The 18,755-nt window shown below is 41.7% G+C and overlaps 1 protein-coding gene across 3 annotated transcripts in view; it reads left to right on the top strand.

Moving 5' to 3' along the window:
* The window catches only part of LOC134538845 (fibronectin type-III domain-containing protein 3A), a 416,513-nt gene that overhangs the window by 345,507 nt on the left and 52,251 nt on the right, over nucleotides 1-18,755 (top strand). For all 3 annotated transcript variants that reach the window (XM_063380387.1, XM_063380388.1, XM_063380389.1), the window contains one exon: nucleotides 8,529-8,695. In XM_063380387.1, coding sequence (XP_063236457.1) covers nucleotides 8,529-8,695 — 167 coding nt within the window. The remainder of the gene's footprint in view (nucleotides 1-8,528; nucleotides 8,696-18,755) is intronic.

The following is an 18,755-nucleotide window of genomic DNA, read 5'->3' as shown; positions in this document are numbered from 1 at the left end:
AATCGCAAATAGCTTGACGCCCGACAATATGCAGTAATGCATCAAACTGATTTGGAGACATTCTCATGAAGACTAAATGATTACCTTCATCTCCTAGTCGCATTTCGGAGATTAGGTTGTGATAATCTCCTTGTGCTTATCTATTTTCGTTTGTTGGCCTTGTGTGCCATCGTTTGTTATTATTTAGTAATAACAACACATCTAGTACTCTCCGTCTATGAATATTACGGGCTTCGCGATTCCTATCCATATAATTAAATGCTTCTACCAGTCAGTCAGTCAGTGTACAAATATAATAACAACAACAATCTGAATATTACCGCCGAAAACTTTTGTTTACAACCATGTTGTAAAAGATCCCCAGCAGAGTGCAGGCTCGTTCGGTTTTTTTTTTTTCGCCAGCTGCATGGCGATCGCGTCGCGCTATTATGAAGTGCACTAGCTGCCGACATATATTTACGTCGCTGCCTTCGCTACGTCGCGTCGCCAGATCGCGTCATTGTGAAAAGTCCTTCTGGCTTCCCGGAAGTGTATGGGCTAGTGCGGTGCTGTGAAGGTTGACGCAACGGCGGCATCCACCAGCTGTGGAATGCGCGCTTCTGTGCTGGTCGTTAGCGCAGCTGCGTGTTATCAGGTCGTCCGCCCGGCCGCCGGCAAACACGCCGATAACAGCTCTCGACACACTGACATTGTCTCCCGCCCGTCAAGGTTATCGCCGTGTGGCGTGTGCTGTCCCGGAGTGGCTGGCGGTCTCTGGCGGCGGCCACACGCACTAGCAGCGTAGTCGCGGGAGTGTGTCCCCTCGGACAGGGTACCTTTCACACTTGTGGTGGCGGTAGTGTCGCTGGGTAGAGACTGGGAAGGTGCCCTTTCCGATTTCTCAAAATGTTTCTGTTTTTAATGCAAATATGCACTGGAAAGGTATCCCCTCGGAAAGGGTACCTTTCAGGATTTTCTGTACAACTACACAGCAGAAAATAAACTGGAAAGGTACCCTTTCCGATTCCTTCAAATGAATATTATTTTCTGCTTTGAAATCGTGAAAGTTATCCCCTATAATAACCTAACCTAAACTAAACTAAACTAACCTAACCTAACCTTTCCGAGGGGATACCTTTCCAGTCCATATTTGCATTAGAACTAAAACATTTTGAGAAATCGGAAAGGGTACCTTCCCAGTTTCTACCCAGCTGCACTATCGCCACCACAACTATAAAAGGTACCCTGTCCGAGGGGATACAATTCACCCCCCCCCCCCCACCCAATCCCACCGGGCGGGGCGCCTGGGGAAGTGCCCGACATCTCGATACTAACAACACAGGCGATAGTGTGACTGCAGAGATATTTTATAGATAAATCGTTAAATGATGTAATATATAGTGTCGCACGATTAACGTCGTTTAAATAAATTTGAAGCACTGGAGGTTGACTTCCCCCCTTAAATCTGAAAAAAAAAATTCAAAAGTTTTTCTAAGAGAACAGCAAGTTATATTCGTTGCCATATATTATTGGTAGAGACCGGAAAAATTCGCGAATTCATTTCGCGATAGGCTAAAATACAAATAGTTATACCCCAATGCAGCCTCTGCTATTGGCTCACAACTCACCTGGATGACTCTGGGCCAATGAGAAACACCCAACCAAAGCTTTATAGAATTACAGGCCGCTACATTGGGACACCTTCACAAGACAGCAGCCAATGAGTGGATAATATCTGCCCGAGTGTACATAGAACTGTGTAGTTCATCCTGCAGGTCATCGTACCCGCGAATTTTTCCGGTCCCTAATTATTGGTACCATATGTATAGGGCCATGTATGTTTCGCTTAAAAAAAAAAAAAATCTGGACGCCTACTAGACTCCAACAAGGTATACTCGCATCAGCGGTTTCTCCTTTGTGATTGGCGGCCGTCTGCGAGAGAAGTTGCCTTATTTGACCGAGCCAATCAGGACGCGTTTGCTTCCGCACTGAGTTACTGTGATTGGTGCTGTAACACTCGACATGTACCTGGAAGAAACTCGCCCAATCACGAAACACAGACGATGGTACAGCAGTCTAGGAATATTTTCGCGAAATATGCATGCCCGTACATATGTATTAAAACGGCTACAATGTTCATGCTGGGCAATCCGTCTGCCATCAATCGGACTAGTATTTAAACAACGCGAGGTTTTCACACTCAAAAATCTTGGAGCTATCCGGTGTTAGTCTCTTGTAAATTATACCATTTACAAATAATTTGAACGGGTTCTATAGTGTTCTTAGTAAGGGAGTTGCGAATATTTTTTGTCCTCCAACACTTTTTTTTTTCCCATCCTTTGCAGTTATGGTTGGTCGTATCAAAAAGGCATTTAGACAAACATTTTTGGTACTACCCCTAAGAGTTATAATACTTTGAAATGTATATTATGGGAGTTACAGTGATTTTTCTGTTTTTTTTTTTTTTTAAAAAAACCTCCCCCATTTCTACTCCCTTTGGTCGGATATAGGATTGCCCATTAACGAACTCGACCGACATTTTCCATGAGTATATATTATATCTATCAGTTTGGAAGTGATTTGTGAAAAAAAATATTGTAGTTATCGTGTCCACAAAAATATGCTTTATATAGGTGTCTAAAAAATATATGTAAATTTTTGAGTTGACGATGGTTTTAGGGTCTGTGGACCATGAAACTAAAAACTACATACACACTCATACCCGAAGTTGCTTAGAAAAAAAATATAAAAAAATGTCACGATTATATATATATATATATATATATATATATATATATATATGTTTACATATTTCACAACAGACCTGTAAGCTGGGGGTGATATTTATTGCCATGTTGGTACGCGAATTACAGAAATAAACATGGCACATTAAAAGGCGGCTTCACTTCAGACCACGGTCTTCGGACGGATGAAGCTCCAACTAACCTGTTTGAATGTAAGATTGTTAGCGACCGGAAAAATTCGCGGATTCATTTCGTGATAGGCTGAAATTCAAACATGTGTACAGTTCTGCTGGATCTGCTATTGGTTCGCAGTTTAACTGGATCTCTGTAGGCCAGTGAGAGACCATCGACCAAAGAATCATCGAATCACAAGTTACCCAGTGGAGACGCCTCACAAGTCAGCATCCAATGAACACGCGTGTTTGCTTGAGAAATGCAGAGGATTATGGAGGCTATCCTAGAGGTCATTGAATCCGCGAATTTTTCAGGTCTCTAATAATTAGGGACCGGAAAAATTCGCGGGTTAAATGACCTGTAGGATGAACTCCATAGTTCTACGTACACTCGGTCAAATGCCACCCACTCATTGGCTGCTGTCTTGTGAGACGTCCCAACGTAGCAGCCTTTTTTTACGATAAAGCTTTGGTCGGGTGTTTCTCACTGGCCCAGAGTCATCCAGGTGAGTTGTGAGCCAATAGCAGAGGCAGCACTGAGGTATAACTATTTGTCTTTTAGCCTATTGCGGAATGAACTCACGAATTTTTCCGGTCTCTGCTGATAATTGGATGATTGAGTGAGTAAACTCGAGTCTTGGCTTCTCCTCGGACGAGGGGCGAAGGGCTGGGATGAACGAGTCGTGTGAACGAGTGACGCACTTCGCGAACCCGGCTGTGCGCGAACCTCGCGAGAGAGCGGCACGCGCGGCCGAAGTAAACAAGTGAAGGTCGGCGGAGGTCGACCTTGCGTGCCGTTGCAGCAGTTTCACGTCACCGCCTTCGGATCCGGTCGAGTTGACGTGTTTGTGTGTCTCACCAGGATGTCATCGTTAGGGCCATGCATAGAGGCAGGAAATTTTCGCGAAAAAAAAAAAAAATCCGAACGCCTACTAGACTGCAACAAGGTATACCCACACCAGCGGTTTCTTACTTGTGATTGGCGGCCATCTGCGAGAGAAGTCGTTGCCTTGTTTGCACGAGCCACTAAGGACGAGTTTGCTTCCACACTGAATTACTGTGATTGGTTGTTGTAACAATCGACACGCACCTCAAAGTAACTCACCCAATCACGAAACACAGACGATGCTACAGTGTTTTAACTTCCAGCTACTCTCGGGATCTTTACGCGAAATTTTCATGGCCCTAGGCATGTATATTTCGCGAAAAGATTCCGAGACTAGCTGAAAGTTAAAACACTGTAGCATCGTCTGTGTTTCGTGATTGGGTGAGTTTGTGAGTTTGTTTTCAGGCACAAGTCGATTGTTAAACTACCAATCACAGCTATTGAGGGTGGAAGCAAAGCACGTCCTGTGTGGCTCGGTCAAAGAGGCATCGACTTCTCTCGCCGACGGCCGCCAATCACAAGGAAGAAACCGCTGGTGCGAGTATACACTGTTGCAGTCTAGTGGGCGTTCAGATTTATTCGCGAAAAATGCCTGACCCTAGTGATCGTTAAGAAGATACTGTCCTTCCAAGCTTTATGCTTTCACAAATTCGCGTTTTTGCCCTCGGAAGTTGAATACATTCATGATGTAACTTGGAAAATTGTTTATAGTTGTGTAATTTTAATAAGAATTTAGATTTATAATTTTAAGGTACCTACCTACTTAAAAAAGTTAGTTTATATTTAAATCCAAAGCAAATTTATTTTCCAATCCTAGCAAGAACGTTAGAGCTAAAAGACTTTGTGGTAAAAATTCTTTATTTTCACGGCATTATCCGTAATCAGTTAAAATGTGGGTTTCCAAAAAGACCGGAAATGTAAGAATTTCAGTGCTGTAGATAAATACAGAATTGTTATTAATTAATTATTTGAAGTGATTTATAAACTATAGTTTATATTATTGATTCATTTAAAATTGTCTGCAAAAAGACAAATAATAGACGCAAAATAATTAAGGGCAACTTATCCGTAACAACGCCAGCTGTGGAAATAAGTCGGGGAAGGAACAAAGAGAATAAACAATAGGAAGCTACCAAAACATCAACCCAACTGATTCTTTAATTTTTATAGTTTTAAAGTTTTCTTAGAGTTACTTGTTACGAAACTGGTGTAGTAATTTAAACTTTTAGATCATGTAGTGTTCGGCGCTAAATGTGATAGTTTTATACTTGTTCATTAAAATGCGCGCTACTGCCACGAAATAAATTAGAATTTATAGTACAATTGATTTAAATATCCCCTTTTTTTAATTTCATAAATATGGTCTTAGATACATCTCAAAGGCACGTACGTATTTTAAATTTTAAGAAAAAGTTTTTTTTTCCGGAACGAGCGGGTAAATATGTTTGACTATCAATTTCAAACACACCATGTGTTTGTTCCCACATGATAGCTTTTTTTGGGGGGGGGGGGGGGTACTAGACCTGGGGGTATGGGATATTTTTAATATTTTCCAACCAGTGAATATTTAGCAACAGAAATGAAGGAGCAAAAATTTTTATACTTTAAAGAAGTTCTACTTTTAAATAATTTTCTTTAAAGAAAAACACCTGACTGCACAATATTTTTTGACGTGATAACGTCTTATAAATTGATGAACGCCGGCTGCACGTACGAAAAAGCACGACTCATTGATCAGTTCCGCCTGAGCCGAGCGTGCAAGAACCGGCCAACCACCGTGCGAGAAAATCTTCTATAATATCGAGCAGGATAAGGCGGGCTTTTTAACTAATTGTTCGTGATTATATTTAAACAAATTATTTAAAATTAAATTTGCAAAAAAACTAAATAATATTTGAAAATTAAAAAAGTATGCAATTTTTCATCAGTGTTTTCTTATGACGTTATCACGTAAAATTATCGTCCGTAAACCGACATTACAGACAACCCCCCCTTTCCCCCCCCCCCTGGAAGTTTGCGGGGGGGGGGGGGGGGCGCTTCTTTACCAAGGGTTTGGCGCCCCTGTCTGCAGAGTGTGACGTTCCATTATGTCAGTCACCAAGCCGTGCTTGGTGCGACCACCGGAGACGAAAATGAAGGATGTCTCACGTAGTGTGTAGTCGGTGCAAAAAGTACGGCGCTATGGCCATATCGTCCGCGCCAAAAGTCTTTGGCTGCTGGGGCCCCTGATTGGCGTGGTGCCTAATGTCCCTTCCTGTACCCCTGACCTTCCCTGAAGCTCGCCGCTTGCTGTTCAGACTGTACGGTCCCAAAAAAACAATTGGAGTTGTACTCTTCTTTTGGCGCGCTTCGAAAAAAAAAAATAAGTTACGATGTGCGCGCACCAGGGACAATAATTTTTAACAGGATGAAAAAAAATCTTTTCATACAAATAAATATTATATATGCTTTTAAATCAGGGGCGCACAAACAGGGGGGGGGGGGGGGCAAGGGTATTTTTCCCCCCTCTGAAACTTTGAAGTGGGGGCAAACGGAGGCAAAGAAAGTGCTGTGTAATCAATTTTTTAGATGATAAAACTGCTTAAATAGCACCATTTTCCACCTTCAAATACAATTTTTTTTCCGGGGGAGGACCCCCGGACCCCCCGCTTCAATAGGAGGGATCTATGATTCTTTATAAAAAGGTATATTGCCACCCCTTTGAAAATTTAGTTGTTGCGCCCCTGTTTTAAATCATATACTTTAGTGATTGACATTGGATACTGGTACCTACATATAATGAAAAACATGTATTTATTGTGAATATTAGTAATAAAAATCATGTTTATAATGTTTTTCAAGTGTATTTATTTAAGTGAGGTTATGTTCTCGTGTGTATGATTTTTTTTGCATTACAAATTATTTCATTATTTAATAAATAGCTATAATTAATTAGAATAAACATTCAGCCTGTTTATTGATTTTAATTGTTAATTAAAATTAATCTCGATTACTTTTACTGAATTAAATAATTAATTTCATACACGTGTTCATATTGCAATTATATACCAAGTATTTGTTTTAATTTTTTTTATTAGATTGTGTTTATACTGTATTTATAACATCACTCCAGTAATTTTATTATTTTATTTTTATTATTTTAATGCAAAATTAACCAATTGCCTGATCTTAAAATAGGTAAATGTGTTGGGTAAACTCCAATCTAAACATGATTTTTTTTTTTAGTCCTATGGAATAAATTACAACAGGATGGCTACACGTAACCGTAATTTCAAAACCACATACAATGTCATCTAAGTAAAAAAAAAAAAAACATTCGTAACTTCAAGAAGTCCCAACTGCGGGTTGCTTATTGAAATTTCACAATATTTCTCATCAGGCTTTTTTTTTTTTTTTTAAAAAAAAAAAAAGAATTAAGCAATACGAGCTTTTCAACATTGAAACATGCCATCTCGTGTCTATGGAGGTACTAACGACTACCTCCATTTCCTTTTGGTATCGTCTGCTTCACCTTCCCCGCCAGCAATTACAGTCATTTGAGGGGGGAAAGAGAGAGAGAGAAAGAGATAGAGGAAGAGAGAGATAGAAAGAGAGAGGGAGAGAGAAGCAAAACAAAAACTGGCCTCGCTTAGCAGCGGGGAATTGTGATGACCACGTGATTGCCTTCTCAGGTAGTGTTGAGCGGCAAATAGCCAACGTCTCAACGTCTCTCGCAGACCCGAGACCCCTTAGAGTGCATTTGCATTATTTTATTTGGTAAAATATTACTAGCCCAAACCCGTGATCCTACACTACGGGGCAGGCAGTTGGTTCTTGGTAAGCAGGACTGCGAGATGTATCGAGGAAAAAAAAAAAAAAAATGCCACGATACGCGATTGTATTTTTCAAACACCTGCTAACGTGACGACGAACATAAAAAGCTGACGTTTGTGATGCACATAATTACGTGAATGTCTGGTAATTTCAGTCTCTGATCAAAGTGCGTATTCTAGATATTTTCACAATGTTTGCAATTCAGTTGCTGTGTCATTTTTTTTTATAGAAGGGTGGGTTGCGACTCGATCCTAAAACTATCAGAAACCATCGAATAAATCATCAGAAAAGATAAGAAAAATCGAAAAAAATCGAATTGTGTTATGATTGTTTTCTTACTTTAAAACAGAGATTTTACATACTGATATTTTGTGATAACATTGTGACTTTTTGTCTGAAAAATTAAAATGGTCTTTGTGTACTTTTATAATTGTAGTTTTTATCTTCACCTAGGAACACTTGTTAGTGAGTACGAAACCACTTGTTGCATATATTGCAAACACATATCTATGTTTAAATAAATCAAAGTACTTATATTTTGTCAACCATTTTAAAACCAGAACACAATTTGTTTATAAATAATCAATCAGAATTTAAAAAAAAAAAACATGCATACATATATAATGGTAAATTACATACATAAGGAAAGGACACGTTACAAAAAATAAGGTTTTTTTTTTACTCCACCATGGACCGATGGACCGTGGAGGTATTCCGATAAGAAAAGGTGGGTCGCCAGCTGGAAAAAAGGTTGTGAACCGCTGCTATAGGTAATAGAACCACAAATGAAATGACTGAATATTTCAATCCCAAACGCACTGGAGTCCCTGCACCCGGCCGTGGAGTGGTCGGAGTGGTCGGAGTGGTCGGAGTGGTCGGAGCGGTCGGAGTGGTCGCGGAGTCTGAGCGTGGCGGTGGTCGCGGCTGTTGCAGGGCCGGTGACGGTGCCCATGGTGTCGTCCAACTCGTCGCCGCCCATGGCCATGCCAGTGCAGGTGCCGCCCGGCCACATGGTGCAGCAGGTGGTGGACGAGAACGGCACCCTGCGCCACGTCATCCTGTCGCACCAGCACATCATGCCGCTGCCGCCGCCGCCCTACGTGAGTGTCCTCCCCTCCTCATCGCCCTACATGAGTGCCCCCCCCCCCCTCCCCATCGCCCTACATGAGTGCCCCCCCCCTCCTCATCGCCCTACATGAGAGTCCCACCCTCCTCACCGCCCTGCATGAGTGTCCCACCCTCCTCACCGCCCTACATGAGTGTCCCACCCTCCTCACCGCCCTACATGAGTGTCCCACCCTCCTCACCGCCCTACATGAGTGTCCCACCCTCCTCACCGCCCTACATGAGTGTCCCACCCTCCTCACCGCCCTACGTGAGTGTCCCCCCTCCTCACTGCCCTACGTGAGTGTCCCACCCTCCTCACCGCCCTACGTGAGTGTCCCCCCCTCCTCACTGCCCTACATGCGTGTCCCACCCTCCTCACCGCCCTACGTGAGTGTCCCCCCTCCTCACCGCCCTACATGAGTGTCCCACCCTCCTCACCGCCCTACGTGAGTGTCCCCCCCTCCTCACTGCCCTACATGCGTGTCCCACCCTCCTCACCGCCCTACGTGAGTGTCCCCCCTCCTCACTGCCCTACATGAGTGTCCCACCCTCCTCACCACCCTACGTGAGTGTCCCACCCTCCTCACCGCCCTACATGAGTGTCCCACCCTCCTCACCGCCCTACGTGAGTGTCCCCCCTCCTCACTGCCCTACATGCGTGTCCCACCCTCCTCACCGCCCTACGTGAGTGTCCCCCCTCCTCACTGCCCTACATGAGTGTCCCACCCTCCTCACCGCCCTACGTGAGTGTCCCCCTCCTCACTGCCCTACATGAGTGTCCCACCCTCCTCACCACCCTACGTGAGTGTCCCACCCTCCTCACCGCCCTACATGAGTGTCCCACCCTCCTCACCGCCCTACGTGAGTGTCCCCCCTCCTCACTGCCCTACATGAGTGTCCCACCCTCCTCACCACCCTACGTGAGTGTCCCACCCTCCTCACCGCCCTACGTGAGTTGTCCCCCCTCCCCCTCCCTCCTCTCTCCGCTACGTGAGTGTCCCCCCCTCCTCATCGCCCTACGTGAGTTGTCCCACCCTCCTCACCGCCCTACGTGAGTTGTCCTCCCTCCTCGCCACCCTACTTGAGTGCCCTCCCCTCCACCCTACTTGAGTGCCCTCCCCTCTTCATCGCCCTACGTGAGTGTCCCCCCTCCTCATCGTCCTACGTGAGTTGTCCCTTCCTCCATCATCGCCCTACGTGAGTGTCCCCCCTCCTCACCGCCCTACGTGAGTGTTCCACCCTCCATCATCGCCCTACGTGAGTTGTCCTCCCTCCTCGCCACCCTACTTGAGTGCCCTCCCCTCTTCATTGCCCTACGTGAGTGTCCTCCCCTCCTCTCCCATCTACGTGAGTGCCCTCCCATCCTCACCACCCTGTGTGTGGGTCCCCCCTCCTCTCCCCTCTACGTGAGTGCCCTACCCTCCTCATAGCCCTACGTGAGTGTCCTCCCCTCCTGCCTACGTGGTGTTTGTGTTAGTGAGTGCGGTGACCGTTACATTATTTGGCGGAGATACAGTTTCAAAACATAATCGGGAAATAAAACTACTTTTTGGCCCTCAGCGAATTCTTATTTCGTAAACTGGGATATCTTGAGCAGTTTTCAGGTCCCGTTGTTTTCCAGAAACTTTGCAAACCGTGTATGCGCCCCTTAATATTCTTTTTAAAAAAATCCTTTATTTGTTCTTCATTGAATAAGAGCCCTTAAAAGTTCCTCAAATTTACCGCGCATTCTTAAAAAAATCTCGTTAGCAAAGACTGATTATTTGTAAGTAATGGATGAATGTGGGCATTTTAATGTTCTTTTGCAACAAACAACATTTTACGCTCAGTTTAATTTTTTTGTACTTTGCATCTCGCCTTTAAACTATAATGTAAACATACTTGGTGATCTAATTGTTAAGAGCTGCAGATTTCAAGCGGACATTGTACTTGAGTTAGATATACGTTTTAGAGATAATTCTGGACCGATACTATTTTACATTGTTACTTTTTCAAAGAACTTTAGGATATTGCAAATACTAGTTTTCTACCTCTGGATAGTGCTGAAGCCAATGAATTTGAGGGGATCCTTGAAAACTCCTTAATGTTTTATTCTAGAAGAGGGTACGAACTATACTTTAGTTTACGGACGCACCTTAAATTATAATAGTGGGAGACTGTCCACTAAATCAGGCGGAAACTATCTCTGAAAAGGTTTTAGTTTTCTAACGTGTTTCGTAATATGTAAGATTCATAAAAACATTTTATTTAAAGGTTGTGAAAAAGTCCTGACATTGTTTTGATCGGATATTCGTAAACACTCTGTTATTATTTTTCACAATGTTATTTGTATTTACATATCATTAATTATGTAAAGTCTGAAGGATCCGGCGATGCCCAGGCACTACGCAGAGTGAAGAGGCACAATTTAGAGGATTTTTTTTCTCCCTTAAATATCAGGTAGACAGTGATTTTCTTCTTATTTTGGCCCAAGGTCAGTTGTGCAAAATTTGACCAAACTCGAATAAACCTGTAAATTATATCTAGCTAAAAAACTAAAAAAAAAATAAACATTAATTTTTTATACATTCAGCAACTTGTCTTATTGCAAAGTACACACGAATGCAGAGTCCGTAGATGTAGACCGTAATTTTTCTCTTATTTTGAACTTTATTGTGCAACATTTCCTACTTTAACTACCATAATTATGCTTCAAGGGGCAGGAAGGGAAATATATTTTATTCTTCCAAATAACGTGTAGATAATTTTTTGAAGATAGAGAGTGCATAATTTCAACAGCTTGGAGTGAAACCGTATATTTGTATAAAAACCATACACACAGACACACAAATATGTAAATAAAAAAGGCAATTTTTTACCTGGTTGCGATGTCTAGCACCGGTCAAAACAGGAAAATCTTGAAATTGATAATTCCGTGAAAAATCAGGGAATAGCCAAAATATATAATTTAGGTCAGAGAATTTAAATAAATGATTACTCACATGCCCATCCTGATTAACTAACCTATTAACTGTTTTATGAGCATTGTATTTGAGCTCAGTCTTTTCGTTGCAAGGCTGGCTAAACAATTTTGGACCAGAGACGCACTTTTTGGTATGTGAGGCTGTATTCCGTCTTGTTGTTGTACCTTGGAGCGTGATCTAAGAAACATCAATTTGTGCATTAAGTTGCCAAGCTTTTTGTATTTGTGTAAACAGTTTTATCGCGACATGGAAGCATCCGTAAAAAATGATTAGATTGCGGCTGTGTAAATATTATTGAAGATAGCGAAGCAGTCGAGGCCGAGTTGGGCAATTATGTTTGTGGGTGTTTGGGTGTTGCTTCAGTCGCATATTAAGGCCCCCGCCCACCCGGGCACACATACGGTGTGCAGAGCTTCAGGAAAAACAACGCGATTTCAAAACTACTCAAGATATCCCAGTGGAGGGTCTGTTTACGAAAAGCATTTAATAGTTCGCTGAGGGCCGAAAAGTACTTTTGATTTCGGATTAAGTTTTCAAACTGTATTTTTATAAGAGTTAAAATGGCTAAAATGCATGTTTTCAGAGTAATTTTTAGGCGTAAAACAACCGGTACTGATTCCCTGAAAGCACTTGTGGGACTTGCATTACACCTTTATCTTAATTTCTCGGCCACATAATGTTACGGTCACCGCTCATGTGACGACGAGAAGACTGCGCGCCAGTCCAGAGGAGACACCGCGCTAGAAGCACCAGCGAGCGTCGCGCTTATCATCCCGCCTCACTGACACACAGTCCTGTCAGCCGCTGAAACGTAACCAGCGCGGTGCACCGGGAACACGTAACTTGTAATTTTAAGCGGGCAACTACAAGTTTGATAATATGTAATTTTATATCATTAAAATGCCTGCCAGAGCTGATACAAACTTAAAAGGTTGGCATAAGCAATATATAGGCTCAGGCAAAAGATAGATAGAGCAAGGAAAAATATGCATATGCAGAATATAGGCACGCGCAATGAGTAAGATAGTGTGGGTACAGGCAAAATATAGGCACATGCATTGGGTAAGTATAGGTACAGGCTAATTATAGTGACATTCCCAGTCCCCTAATTTTGATTGCAAGATTAGTTTCCAAATATAGGTTATGTGGCATGTAGAAGCATTCATTTTAATATTGAAAAAGTACTACACAAAGTAGCTTAGTTAAAAAAAATTCAATAAAAAATTATTCCCATGTAAATATTTGTACAAACATTTAGCTTTGACAGCTGTAAAATAGCTTGCTATATAGATAATTATCTATCAAACTATAGCAGATCAGTGGCAGTTCACTGGAAAATCAGTTTCAACTGCTCCATACTGGTTAATAATTGAGCGTCGTTAAACTTTTTTTTTCCAATCATATTTCGCGGATTTCCAGTATAGTTTTCCCAGTTTAGTATTTACAGCGAAGACATTATGTAAGTTTAGAAACAAGGTGTATATGAATTCAGGTTTAACAGTATGTTGATATGCAGCGCATGTAGATAAGACAGAAAAGTAATTGAACATATGTCTGGAAATGCTTTTGTTTATTGCCAGAGCCTATGCTGGGGTTAGCTCCGTAGAGCCTGGAAGAATTTTCGTCGCCCTGCAAAAACACGTGTCAGTTTCATTTGCACCAATCAGCATTAAGGATGTGTGCTGAAAAATACCAGGCAATTTTTTTTCCTTTAGAAATAATCGTAGCTTGTTTATTTAAAACTGCTTTAAAAGGTATGTTTTACTTATTTCATTCCTGTAAAATATGTCTACAAACACCCAGCATCAATAAAATAAAATTTATAAATACGGCAAATATCTTAATAACTCATATTGGGACTCTGAATTCAACACCAGCTTTATATGCAATGATGTATATCTTGGCACGGTGCATAGTAGCACAAAGCGCTCTATATCTATAGTTGCTACAGTTGGCCCCGTGCACAGGGGATGAGAATCGTTCTATTGTCATTGCTACTCTATGATGAACACGTTTTTTTGGCCATCGCTACTGTATAACCAATACGTTCAGTGACCATTTCTATTCAATGGCGAACACTTTCTATGGCCATTGCTACTCAATGAACACATTCTATGGTCATCGCTACTCTATGGTGAACACATTCTATAGCCATCGCTACTCTATGGAGACACGTACAGTGATCATCAATACTCTATGTTGGATACGTTCAGTGGTCATCGATACTCTCTATGGTACTCACATTCTATGGCATCTCTTCTCTATGGTGAACACTTTCTATGGCCATTGCTACTGAATCGTGAACACATTCTATGGTCATCGCTACTGTATGGCCAACACGTTCAATGGCCATTGATACTCTATGGTGAACACATTCTATGACCACCACTACTCTATGGTACACACATTCTACAGACTATCGCTATTCTATGGAGAGCATGTTCTACAGACTGTCGCTACTCTATGGAGAGCATGTTCTACAGACTGTCGCTTCTCTATGGAGAGCATGTTCTACAGACTGTCGCTAGTCTATGGAGAGCATGTTCTACAGACTGTCGCTACTCTATGGAGAGCATGAACTACAGACTGTCGCTACTCTATGGAGAGCATGTTCTACAGACTGTCGCTACTCTATGGAGATCATGTTCTACAGACTGTCGCTACTCTATGGAGAGCATGTTCTACATACTGACGCTACTCTATGGAGAGCATGTTCTACAGACTGTCACTACTCTATGGAGAGCATGTTCTACAGACTGTCACTACTCTATGGAGAGCATGTTCTACAGACTGTCACTACTCTATGGAGAGCATGTTCTACAGACTGTCACTACTCTATGGAGAGCATGTTCTACAGACTGTCGCTACTCTATGGAGAGCATGTTCTACAGACTGTCGCTACTCTATGGAGAGCATGTTCTACAGACTATCGCTACTCTATGAACACCCCCGCCGAGGCCGCGGCGGCCATTGTCCACTCCGCTCGGGCGGGAAGCGGGCATTATGCGAGTCGCCGCGACTCCCCGGGCGGAGGGAAAGTTGCCACCAGGACGTGACGCTGTCGCCCGCACTTCCGGCCTGACGCGCGGGACAAACATTCCCTCCCCCTCGCTACTTGCCCCTGCCACCCTGCCACCCTGCGCCTCAAGGTCGCTGTCCGCCGCACGGCATGGTTCCTGTGCACTCACCTCGCGCCATTGTCGCCGCTGTCGCATTCGTCATAACAGCGGCCATCATCATGCCCTTTTTTATAAGCTCCGTGACAAACACGATGACCTCGGCGTGCGAGTTCAACAATCTGCAGCGTCTAATTCAACTGAAACATTGCTGGGGCGTTCTTCCAAGCGGCGAAGTGGTCACAGGCAGTTTACAACTCCATCTCTTTTATTTTTAACTTTGCGTGGTTATGTACTATCACAATACGATTCAATATTTACGTGATACATTGTTATACCTGTTGGTTTTTTTAAGTGTTATAATTTGCAAGAAATAATTAAAAAAAAAATTATAATTAATTGTAAAACTTTCTGACCTCTTTTTTTTAACATTGCAAAATTTCAACTTACAGATAAAATATTAATAATACCGAATATTTCATAGCATCTTATTAATCTACTGACATCCCAACTGAAGAGGGGGAAAAAAGGTTTTAAGTCCTTTTTTAATGTTAAAATACAACAGTAAACACACATCCAAAAAAAAAAAAAGATGTATGTTATTGAAGAACAAATGTTAAACTATGTTTATCTGGATGTAACTAGAGCACGCATTTCACAACCGTAGAGCAACGTCTGTAATACAGCTACACAAATGGAACACACATTCATTGTACTGTTACGTTATTGAATATCACGCTTGCATATAACCTTCTTACTATTGTACTGTCGTAAAAAATTTAAACATTATGTTATTAATATAGTAAAATGCGTTCTATAAACATAAATCGATGGGAAAATACTCTTTATAACCAAGAAAACTACAAAAAAAATTATTTCCGAGAACATTCGTGTGCCAGCCCACAATCTACTTCAATTGATTATGATATCCTTTGGAGAGCTAACGAAACATGGCGTATCCAGAAGTTTTTTAGAAGTTACTTTCGATTAATTTTTCATTAACTTGAAGTATTCGAGAATATCGTTAAAATACAACTTGGCTTTGTAGTCTTATAAATCTTGTCATATGAGGTTAAGCGTAACTCAATAGTTTTACAACTACAGAATTTTTTTTTAGGCGTTATATTTACTACGTTTGCCATTAAATTACAATCTCGTTTCATATTCTCTTCGGTAGCTGATAAACTGCGGCGTACTGAGATTGTACGACACAAAACATTTTTCATGACTACAGAAATTTCATTTTTCTAATTTTTTTTTTTACTTTCGCCCTTTAATCACAATATCCAAGAATATTTTAACACTTCACTTTAATTCAATTTATTCTTTAACAACCCCGAAAATGAGGTGTAGGCTAAGCTGCATGCGTTGTACACCATGTTGAAAGAAATTATCGTTACGGCTCAGCATGGCATGACGTTTAAAACTAAAATTTTTCAAAGTTAGATTATTTCACACCTCTTTAGAATTGGAATATTTTTTATCATTACTGCCGTTTTGTGTTTCGTGGACGTGAGTTTCACAATACACACAGATACGAACCAACTGTTCTTACCAGCGAATAACGCAACTTCAGGGCCGGTACCTTTAAATTTACTTTTAGGTACTTAAATTAATTTTATCTTAAACAATGTGTCTCTTGCAACTGTAATTATTTTCTAGAATATACATCACAGTATGAAGTTTGATGTGGTCAACAACGGACCTGATTTGCAAATTTAGAGCTGGTTTGTCCGTTTGCCTGTCGCAATACATTTCCTTCTGCGCTCGAGATGACACAAAGGAAACTGCCAGATGGAAAATAGGCCTACACGTCACGTCACTAACTCCGATGCAGCGAATGTGTGATCACACAAAACTGGACTTTATTTTATTACTTTTTCTTAAACAAAATAATGTTTTATATCTTTCCCAATTATTGTGCTATTTCATTGTTTTTTTTAAACAGCAAAATCATAATGTTGGGAAAGCATTTAAATAACTTGATATTTATATTTGGAAAGCGAAGAAATTTTCTTGACTAAGCGACACAAGTAAAAAAAAAATTGGTTGTATGTAAAGTCGGTTTACGGACGATAGTTTAACGTGACAACGTCATAACAAACAAAGCATTAATGAAATGATTGCATAGTTTTATGAATAAAATTGAATCATTTTTATTGAATTATCACTATTTTGTATGAATACAAGAAGGAGTGAAATGAAATCTACAAAATCTGCTACAGTTTAGTTTGTACGAACGAACCCACTGGGTTGCTTCTTAGAGCGTTCATTGGATGGAGACATAATTTGTAGATTTGTTGTGAAGTAGGCGCTCACGTAACATGTGGGGGGTAAGCCTGCGTCGGGATTCATTTCGAGAAGCTTTGGCCGATTACCGGTACTTTCTACAGAACATGCCGTCTGGTGACAAAAAGATTATTTACCTTTTGACGTGACAACGTCTAATTAATCGATGAACGCCGGTTGTACGCACGAAAAAATGTCCTGTTTCGCACATTGTACCGTTACGCTGTGTCCCGTTACGCACATTGTTCCGTTACGCTGTGTCCAGTTACGCTCATTGTACGCTTGCGCCGCATCTATCTCTCTTCTACTCGACTGTTTATAAAGTGAAGTGAAAAGTTAATGTGGTTTTCATTGCTTATTACAACAACAATTTCGGCAATAAAGGTTAATTATTCTTGCAATTAAAAATATGATTACTAGTATAATTTCAAGTATTTATTCTTTTATTATTAAAATAAAAATGATTCAATTTTATTCATAAAGTATGCAATCATTTCATCAATGTTTTGTTATGACGTTGTCACGTTAAACTATCGTCCGTAAACCGACTTTACAGACAACCAATTTTTTTAACCGTAATTAAAAATTATTTTCTTTCCCAAGCCCGTATTATTTTCATTGCAAACTGCTAGAATAACAAAAAATACCTCTAGTAGGTAAGTATGAATATACGTGCACATAAAATCGTGTGCACCGAGTGTAACAGATGTGTGCAGGCAGTGACTTGCCGCAGAACTGCTGTAGCCACGTTATCTTCGTCAGCACGCGGCAGTGGGCGTACAGTGTTGCCATGTTGATCGGCACTTCCTGCGGCGCGCGGAGTGAGTGATACACGATGTCGGCACCGCCTCCGCGCGACTCGAGATCCCTGGACGGGGACGCACCACAACGCCGAAATGCCAAATTGACCACAACGCCCACAGCTAGAAAACTGCTGTGTACCACAACGCCGAAAAATTTCATTGCAGGACTGCCACAAAGGTTAGGTTAGGTGAGATTAGGTTAGGTTAGACTAGGTTAGGTTAGACTAGGTTAGGTAAGACTAGGTTAGGTTAGACTAGGTTAGGTAAGACTAAGTTAGGTAAGACTAGGTGAGGTTAGACTAGGTTAGGTTAGACTAGGTTAGGCTAGGATAGGCTAGGTTAAGTTAGGTTAGGTTATATTTCGCTAGGTTAGGTTAGGTTAGGTTAGGTTATGTAAGGTTAGGTTTGATTGTGGTATTTCGGCGTTAAGGTACATTTAAGAAACACACACAAATTCATTCAGTTGTTATTTCGGCGTTGTGGTACACAGCAGTTTTCTAACTGTCGGCGTCGTGGTCAGTTTTGACGTTCGGCGTTATGGTATTTCGGCGTTGTGGTAACGACCCTCTCTGGACGTGACGGCGCTGACAACGCCCACTCCGTGGCGACAACACAAGCGACGGGAACTGGTCGAGCACAAGTCACCAGGCCATGCGTGCTCGGGACTCGAACCTGTGTTGCTCTAGCGGGCGGCACTTGGGCGAGCGAGGAACCTCTAACCTTTAAACTCTAACATCTAACCTCGGTGACGAGCCGATTCACGTGTCTTCACGTAACGTAATTCAGCGTGGAATTCATTGAAAAAACAATGCCGAGCGTGATAAATATGAACGCAAATTTAGTGTTTTCGGACACATTTCTGGACGCGAATCGCACGTAGTT

Source organism: Bacillus rossius, chromosome 14 (genome assembly GCF_032445375.1).
Source record: "Bacillus rossius redtenbacheri isolate Brsri chromosome 14, Brsri_v3, whole genome shotgun sequence".
NCBI lineage: Eukaryota > Metazoa > Arthropoda > Insecta > Phasmatodea > Bacillidae > Bacillus > Bacillus rossius.
Note: the sequence above shows the minus strand (reverse complement) of the source record. Positions and strands in the feature narration are given on the sequence as shown.